General features: G+C 38.8%; 1 protein-coding gene across 1 annotated transcript; it reads left to right on the top strand.

The window, feature by feature from the left end:
* The first annotated feature begins 1,829 nt into the window (after positions 1-1,829).
* LOC126762709 (uncharacterized) lies at positions 1,830-2,868 on the top strand. Its single transcript, XM_050479661.1, has 2 exons — positions 1,830-2,208; positions 2,272-2,868. The coding sequence occupies exons 1-2, from the start codon at positions 2,165-2,167 to the stop codon at positions 2,810-2,812; spliced, it is 585 nt and encodes a 194-aa protein (XP_050335618.1). The 5' UTR covers positions 1,830-2,164; the 3' UTR covers positions 2,813-2,868.
* The last annotated feature ends 6,910 nt before the right edge of the window (positions 2,869-9,778 follow it).

Here is a 9,778-nt window from a genome sequence, read left to right as displayed (position 1 = left end):
AATAGTGATCCGAGTCGATGCGTCCGCACGTCTAAAATATTGGAGACGTGTCTGACGTCTATCACAACATCATCGATCTGGTTGGTGGCTTTTCAATCCGGAGACAGCCAAGTAGCTTGATGAATTTTCCTCTCCTGGATTCTAGTACTACAGTTATTTCGGGCCCCAACGATCAGTCTCAACTTATTTGGGGATGTTTCATCATGGGGGCTGAATTTACCGACCATTGTACGAATGGTGCCTTCTTTGCTCATCCTGGCGTTAAAGTCGCCAAGCACAATTTGGCATCATGGCGGAAGTAGCTCTCATAGTAGCGCTCCAAGCGCTCATAGAAGACATCTTTGGGAGCATCGTCTACTATCAGCTTTGAGCTTAACCCTTGACTAGTGGTTCCGGTATTCCTCTCGCTGAGTATGATATTGCCGTAAATGTATTCGTCCCGTTAAAACCAATAACGAGGAATGGAAGGTCGAGAGAAGTCAGTGGAAATCGCCTGAAATTAGAATACAGTTAATGACTTTATTTGGTCCCTCCAATACAGTCACGCCCCTTAAGTTATGCATAAGAAATATTTACTCTTTCCGTATTAAATTAAGGCTATTTGAATGATATTATGAATGGGTGGCTTATAAAACTGTGTAATACCAATGAAATCAACAGTCGCAGCCGCAACCGCGGCAAGATAACTTCTGAAATCCTCACAAAATTTAAACAAGATTTTAATGGATTCAACATGCACTTCGATTTGATAGTACAATTATTCCTTCTAAACTCTACTGATACCTGGTAATGCTAAAAATTTTGTTAGTAAAGATTTCATATACTAAAATGAATCGAGGACGAGGCATTTGCATCCATTCCGAGGATAAATGGAGCACTACTCACAGGTAGCAGTAGATCATCCAGAAGTTCGCTTGACTTGCATTGTAGGCAAGCGCGATCAATCTAATGAACTCCCCCTCTATAGCCATACATATACCCAGTTGTGACAAACTCAGAACTACACAGTCGTAGCTCTGATCGTTCACCACTATTTGTAGCCTTGACCCCAAGGTCCGTGAAGACCCTAAAACCTCCAGGAGGACCCTGAACCACACCATAGGCGGCGTAAGGCGCGCACATTACGGCGAAAGCTCCCTGGAAATTAAGCAAAAAAATCTGCTCGATTAATGTCTGATGAATGCGCTCTCTACCACGCCACAATAAAATGGGCAAACAGCCGACATCGTCAGATGCATCGCTGGTTTACCCTAAATTCGCGGTTGCCACAACGAGGCGTATTGACGAAACCGGCAGTTCTGTGGCCCTCCTCACCGCATCTTCAGCCGATGTCGGACTTGGCCCGACATTCCGCTACTCGGTGCGGTGGGCAAAGCCCATATACCGGAAACAAGCGGTAACAGGGCTATCTAAACGTAAAGAAAAGCACTTAATATAGCACGACGTTCGTCCTACCAACAGCCGCCACCTTTCAGGGACGACTCACCATCCTAACATCAGATTGTTTAGGCTCTGGGGTGAACACCCGTATGTTCAAGCGGAAAAGTTCCTCCATAAACTCTTCGTGGAGAATTTCGGTGTACACGCAGCCTGCTCAACAACCCTTGGTCCCAACTTGCGATTCACGGTCACATTCAGAATGACCTCGCCAAAGTTGGTGTTACTGGCCACAATCACCCTCTTCATGAATGAGGTTCGGATGACCACCTTTTATGGGTTTCATCTCGTGCGCATGCACAACAAAAGAAGGCCCACTTCCTTCACCACCTTTTTTGCTACCTCTTTGATGAGGCGGCAGGAGCCTTGCTCCTTTCTACCACCCATGATCATAACACTTATATCGTAATCAGGCATGATGACATACGTGAGCGAGTATATAAAGGTATCGAACCGTCATTCGAACGCAAACTACCGATCGTAACAGACGAATTTATTTAAAAATGTGAGTAGATTGTAAATAATTTATTATTTTAGAAAATTTTTAATAATAAATCTGCTTTAGGACAAATTTTAATAAACTGAATCCTTCCCAATGGCGGAATTCATTGCAAGCCATCCATTCTTGGCAAAAAATAACATAAAAAATAACAAAAAATAATAACAAACTCTGTGCAATAAAGAATTGCGTCCAATAAATTATGGGAGGAACTGGGGTAGCAGCTTAATGCCGTGGGGCTACCAGTTAAAGATGCTAAATTGTGGAGGAAGGTATGTATATAATTTATATACAATATATTTTGATAAAATATTAACTTTTTATGATTTTTTTAGGTTCTTTCTGATCAAGAATACCAAGCAAAAAAAGCGTTTCTTCAATAAGGCATCGAAGCAGCGAACTGGTGGAGGGCCCTATAACGAAAAACTGAACACTGCGACGGACGAACTGTTAATCGAAGCAGCTGGACTCGAAGCTTGCGTAGAGGGCATAACAAATGTTTCTGCATTTGAAAATAACCCAACTACGCAAGCTTCGACGTTTATCGTTAACTGTGATAGCAGTGATGAGGAGGCAAACCCTTTCCTCGGCTCCTTACCAGGCCCAACAACTTCAACACATTCGCTACTCGCTACAACAACAACAACGTCAACAGAAAAAACTCCACGCAGACCGTGGAGAAAAAGTAAGAGTGACGAAAAGTTGGAGTTACTTCAACAAAACATGAAGTCGCTATCAGATTTTCAAAAAAGCATAGACCAGAAGCTTGAAAAGTTAGTAGCTGCACAAGAAAAAATTAAGATGGAAAAGCATCGCATCCAACAATCGACGCGGGAATTAGCCCACGAAATAAAAAAATTGGAGCCGAAACCTTAAGAAGAAAACAAGTAAGGAAGGGCTTAGTTCGGGTGTCACCGAACATTTTATACTCTCGCATGATAAAGTGATAACCGAGATTTCATTATCCGTCATTTATATATTTTTTTATTTTGCTGTAAAATTAATTAGATTAGTAGTTCCTGAGATATGGTTTTTGGTCCATAAGTGGGCGAGGCCACGCCCATTTTCAATTTAAAAAAAAAGCCTGGGTGCAGCTTCCTTCTGCAATTTCTTCCGTAAAATTTAGTGTTTCTGACGTTTTTTGTTAGTCGGTTAACGCACTTTTGGTGATTTTCAACATAACCTTTGTATGGGAGGTAGGCCTGGTTATTATCCGATTTCTTGTATTTTTGAACTGTATATGGAAATGCTCTGTAGAGTTTGGTTGACATAGCTATAGTAGTTTCCGAGATATGTACAAAAAACTTAGTAGGGGGCGGGGCCACGCCCACTTTTCCAAAAAAATTACATCCAAATATACCCCTCCCTAATTTCACTTTAATATCTTTATTTTTGGCTTAGTTTTGACACTTTATAGGTTTTCGGTTTTCGCCATTTTGTGGGGGTGGCAGAGGGCCGATTTTGCCCATCTTCGAACTTAACCTTCTTATGGAGCCAAGGAATACTTGTACCAAGTTTCATCATGATATCTCAATTTTTACTCAAGTTACAGCTTGCACGGACGGACGGACGGACGGACGGACAGACAGACATCCGGGTTTCAACTCTACTCGTCACCCTGATCACTTTGGTATATATAACCCTATATCTGACTCTTTTAGTTTTAGGACTTACAAACAACCGTTATGTGAACAAAACTATAATACTCTCCTTAGCAACTTTGTTGCGAGAGTATAAAATTATTATAAAACTTCGTACATGAATGTATATATTTTTAGTTTTAAGCGTTGAATGATTTTTTTATTTAATAGAGCTTTATTTATTTTAGAATTTTATTTATTTGGTATTTAAAAAGTGTGATAAAAGCAACAAACGTGATGAAACGACTAATTAAAGTTAAAATAATGAATTATATGAACAAAATTTCTGTATTTCGGTTTAGAAGGAAAAAAAATATTTGCAAGGGTAAAGGCATAGACATTTTCAACTTCAATTTATTAAAGAGTGGTTTATTTGATCTATTATTGTTTGGCCGATTGTGGTGAGGCGGTTCGCTACACCGGTGTCGATATCCGTTGTTTGATCAGAATCGGAATTCGGCTAGCCCAGGAAGATGAATTTTGGGCTTGTACCTCAACTTCTTTTGGTCTTGTTGCCATCATTATTATTATTAAAAAACTTGTTGAACAGACAACAGAACCTATTGAATAAGCCAGCCACTAGCAAGACAATTTAACAATACCATATACTATACAACCATGGACTCGCCGAGAGCAACTGTCAGACCTCAACGAATATGGCATACTTTTGAAGGCACTAAATATCAAGGTGTACATCTTCTTCCAGATGAATGTATTGTCCTTCTAGTATTTTTATACTCTTGCAACATGTTCCTATAGAGTAGAATAGTTTTGTCCACTCAACGATTGTATGTATCACCTAAAACTAGTCCAGTTAGTTATAGGATTATATGTATAAAAATGAGCAGGATGATGAAACGATGATGTCGGCGCCATTATCTTTACGTGAGCTTCAACAACTGAGATTGCCACACCAGGAATTTTTGATTTGCCAAAAAAAATATGTTTTTGTTTCCAATACCTTCAATTCACTTTCAACATAGCGTATACTCAAGAATGTTGAGTACTTTATCTAATACAGGAAAAAAATTCGATCGGGCATATTTATATTGAAGTCAATACAGTGTTGATCACTACCTGTGGCTATGAAACGTAGATATGCAACAAGTTTTATTTTTGGAGAAAGAGAACCTTGTCTTTTGTCATTTCCAAGTTCATTTTCGCATTTCCCCAAAATGTTTATAAATGCTCCCTTTTTGATCCGAAAATTTTTAATGAAAATGCGTATGTACATACATATACATATATGTAAATAAAATTCTTTTTTTTTTAGCTTAAATAGTTCACCTCACTTATAGTCATCCATTTCCAACACGTCTTTTGAAATATTCCTCAAATTTCTGCGCTCACGACGAATGTTTACACTATTTTCATCATCACTGTCACTTAACCCTCATCGAGACCCACGGGTCTGGCCAGGCATATTTTGTTTTTAAATGTTATTTAAATATATTTAGAGTGTAGAAAACGACTTGCGCTTCCAGGTAGCTTCCTAGAATTTTATTGCCTATAGAATTCAGAAAAAAAATTCAAGGATATCGTATCGAAAAGGACGAAAAAGGGATATTATAATATTACACCTTAGTGCACCAATGGTGCTTGGCTAGACCCCATATATTTTGTATGAAAATATATGAACTTTGGTATGTTTCTATCACTTCGCACGGTTGATTTATCTGTTTTCATGTTCGTTACATGTCCAAATTGGTTTGTATGTTTATCTAGGTCAAATACTTTAGCCGCTAGAGCGTTTTAAAGGTTAAGAAAAATGTAATTTTTCTCAAAATGTTACATTTTTTGTGAACGCTATAATGTATCAATTTTAAATATTTGTAAAAACGAACCAAAAAGCTAAGACAATTTATTTAATTTTTCAAACTTGTCAAATTTGTTGATAACACAGTTTACTTGCGATATGGTAAAGCAGGTTATCGACAGTATCAATGATCGCAGGAACATTTTCGATCGAGAATTCGTTCCGCAACGAATTCGTTTTCGATGCGGAATCAATAATTAGACCCAATATTAAATTTGAATGTGAATTTTGACTTGGAATATTGTCAATTCTTCCGACTCTTTATTTCATTTGATAATTATACAATTTCTTTTTGTCTTCAGCAGACTTGGCATTGATGAATTCGAAAATCGTTAAACTTAAAAAGTCTGAGCAAAATTTTTGAATCTGAGTTTGAGAAAGTCATTCTAAAATGTTCTACTTCCGTCGCTGAATCCTTTGATTTTAACACTAATTTGTACATTCAATTTCACACTGCTTGCATCAGGAAGTAGAAACAGTTGATATAGCCCTGATTAACTCAGTAATAACCGAATAATGCCCACAAGTGCCCCTCTTGGAAGCCCAATCGAGTGTGTATTTGGTAGCGTGTGAGTGACACGCGAGTGTAACTTTTCATTTCTGAACTGATTGGCTTATCAACTTCTCCGAGCAGCGAAATTAACGAAAAATGCCATGCTCGCTTCACTTGCTTACTTAAAGCCACGCAATCGGAGGCATTCCGTAACTTATTTTACGGCCCTCAAACACCCACAACACACACACACACTAAAATGCGGTCAACTTCGAGTATGCCAATAAGTCTCATAATTCCGCCTCTTTACACACGCATTTACGTTCATTACGTCGATTTTATGACGTACGGCGTCGCTGTGTTACAAGTCCCTGAGCAATCGCTCGGCAGACAGACGATGTACTGCGCTGTGCTTGCAAAAATCTCGCATATTTTGTATTATATAATATTTGGGCGAATTGTTGTAGGAGGTGTTTGTTGTATGCGTAGCATTTGCTTTGACGGCCCATGACGTGCTACGTGAGCTCTTGACATTTGTGCATGCTTTCGGTAGGCGGCTCATGTCGGCGCTACAGCCCGCCGGGGATTAATATATGCCAATACACCGAACGCATATTTCGCAAGCCTTCGCACACACACACATACGAATTATAGCCCTCCAGTGTTTTGTACTTTTTTGTTGTATGTATGTTCGTGGCATGTGTTCGTTCTGTTGCATATTAAAAAGCATATTTTCGTGCAATTGTCTGACTGCTGACAGCTGCCAACGTGCGAAGTCAGAAGCAGAGTGACGTCGCATAAAAAACACATTTATGTTTCTTAATAAGTTTTCGGCATGTTTTAGGAATTGTCGGGCGCACATCTCTACGGCCTCTCCGCGCATTGGTACATACATACATATGTACTTGGGCCAAACAGCTGACAGGCAGTCATAAAATCAAGGAAAATCAACGGAAGATATGAAATCAATAACTTTGGCGGCACCCAGTGCAAGGAGGGTGTAATACAACAGATGCATATACAAATTACATTATTTTTATATGTTTTGGCAGTTATTGATTGTGCGCTTGGTCTAAATACTACGTATATGTACATGAGTCGAAAAGTCTTCTGATCTTCACAATCATTATAAATAGTAATGCATTTGTTGAATCGGGATGCAACAATTTGATACCGATTCGTTGAAATTAAGCTTCGAAATATTTGGACCTCCCCATTTGAGCGAAGTCTTTAATTAGCGTTCCACTTTTTGAGTTTGAAAAAAGGAAGGAGTTGTTTGGAACTAAATCTGGTGAATGCGGAAGATCTGTCGTAATTCTTTTCAATTTCCTCGCATCGACGGTCTATTTTTCATCAATGATTTTTTTTTAACCGTAATTAATTGTTTCCATTGCACTACAAGAAAAAAAGACGATTGTATGAAATTCCACAATTGATCGAGCAATTTAAAAAAACAGAAGGCTCGACATGACTTGGACTCCAAGAGCTACATCAGTTCCACAAGGATCAGTTTAGACCCCCATTATGGAGCCTGATGTATGACTGGGTACTAAGAAGACAGTAAGCAGCAGACGTGAAATTTATAAATATTATACACAGAGGCCAAACAACGGAATAACTTTCGAAAAATAGTATGCAATGAGTGCATTAATGATACAAAACACAATTATTGCTTATAAGTATCAGGAAAGTTGAAGAACGATTATTGCTCACCATAGGACAGTTTGGGATTGCTTCACAGCCATAATTGAAATGCCTAGCTATAATACTAAGTTCACAACTTAAATTTAAACAAGTAAGGAAGGGGTAAGTTCGGGTGTCACCGAACATTTTATACTCTTGCATGATAAAGTGATAATCGAGATTTCATTATCCGTCATTTACATATTTTTTTATTTTGCTGTAAAATTAATTAGATTAGTAGTTCCTGAGATATGGTTTTTGGTCCATAGGTGGGCGACGCCACGCCCATTTTCAATTTAAAAAAAGCCTGCGTGCAGCTTCCTTCTGCCATTTCTTCCGTAAAATTTAGTGTTTCTGACGTTTTTTGTTACTCGGTTAACGCACTTTTAGTGATTTTCAACATAACCTTTGCATGGGAGGTGGGCGTGGTTATTATCCGATTTCTTCCATTTTTGAACTGTATATGGAAATGCCTGAAGGAAACGACCCTATAGAGTTTGGTTGACATAGCTATAGTAGTTTCCGAGATATGTACAAAAAACTTAGTAGGGGGCCACGCCCACTTTTCCAAAAAAATTGCGTCCAAATATGACCCTCCCTAATGCGATCCTTTGTGCCAAATTTCACTTTAATATCTTTATTTATGGCTTAGTTATGAAACTTTATAGGTTTTCGGTTTCCTCCATTTTGTGGGCGTGGCAGTGGGCCGATTTTGTTTATCTTCGAACTTAACCTTCTTAAGGAGCCAAGAAATACGTGTACCAAGTTTCATCATGATATCTCAATTTTTACTCAAGTTACAGCTTGCACGGACGGACGGACGGACAGACGGACGGACGGACAGACAGACATCCGGATTTCAACTCTACTCATCACCTTTATCACTTTGGTATGTATAACCCTATATCTGACTCTTTTAGTTTTAGGACTTACAAACAACCGTTATGTGAACAAAACTATAATACTCCCCTTAGCAACTTTGCTGCGAGTATAAAAACATCTGCCATCGAGAATGATGGCAAATAGAGCCTGCGTGCGGTCTTGCCAGCAATTCCTATTGCCAAAAGTAATGAGCTGGTGATGTTGCCGGTTTGTTGCACTAGAACCAAATCTCATGCTATTAAAAAAAAGGTGAAGGATGTGGTGCTCGAAAATCGTCAAGCAAACATTAGAGAGATGGCAAAAGAGCTCGACATCTCTCACGAAACCATTTGAATGATTTTAGTGAATATTTTGGGTATGAAACGCGTTCTTACTCGACTCGCCCGCAAAAGCTGAATTTTTTTCAAAAAGACCGTAAATTGGTCTCTTTGAACATGCTTGATCGTGCGAATTCCGATCCCACATTTATGGAGACCATCATAACTGACGATAAGAAAGGGTTTATGAATTTGGCTTTCAAATAATTAAACTATTATTGAAATAGAGAGGAAAAACGACCCGAAACCAAAAAAAACCACCCCAAAGTCGCTTCAGAATCAAGGTGATGCTCATTGTTTTTTTCGAAATAGTTGGCAAAAGTATATTTCATATGGTGGGGATTACTTTGAAGACAACAAAATAAATATTTACGATATCCGGGTACCTTTTTGTCACATATCTGACCGCCATATTCGATCATGTTGTGATAGATGGAAGACACTTCTCCAATGTTTTAGACGTGCGTTCGCTCCGAGGTCCTAAAAATCGACTGACCCATTATCTTGTTGCAACCTAGGTACGCACTCGCCTCTGTGCATCAAAAAACGCGCGTCAACAAACACAAGGAAGGTTCGACGTCGAAAAGCTGCAATCACAACAGACAGCCGAACGATATTACACTCGGCTCGGCCGCGTAAGCGTTTTCTACGCCAACAAAGAAGAAGACGAAGGCATGATTCTCACATATACGATATGATCGATTTGAAAATCAAATTATCGGAGGGGACATACATATTCAATACTAGGTAAGAATATTTTGCTAAAAATATTATCAATTTGTACGAATGTACTAATATTTTGTAAAGGTTACAAAGGCTACCCTCCTCAACCGTGACTCATAACTCCAGTTAGGGAACCAATAACATCTGTCCGAGAAAGGAAGTTCAACACGTAGTGAACGAGGACTACATTACGCACCATATAAATCAGCGTGTATTGTTAATTTATGCTGCGCATTGCACAATATTCTTTTGCTTTTTAATTAAAATGAAAACATACCTGAGTTAATC

Source organism: Bactrocera neohumeralis, chromosome 6, assembly GCF_024586455.1.
Source record: "Bactrocera neohumeralis isolate Rockhampton chromosome 6, APGP_CSIRO_Bneo_wtdbg2-racon-allhic-juicebox.fasta_v2, whole genome shotgun sequence".
Lineage (NCBI taxonomy): Eukaryota > Metazoa > Arthropoda > Insecta > Diptera > Tephritidae > Bactrocera > Bactrocera neohumeralis.
Note: the sequence above shows the minus strand (reverse complement) of the source record. Positions and strands in the feature narration are given on the sequence as shown.

What these genes read in the sequence shown, in the direction of transcription:
- LOC126762709 (XM_050479661.1), top strand. Translation starts at nt 2,165, where the DNA reads ATGCCGTGGGGCTACCAGTTAAAGATGCTAAATTGTGGAGGAAG. An exon ending in ATGCTAAATTGTGGAGGAAG is followed by an intron (nt 2,209 to 2,271) that starts GTATGTATATAA and finishes TGATTTTTTTAG; the next exon opens with GTTCTTTCTGATCAAGAATA.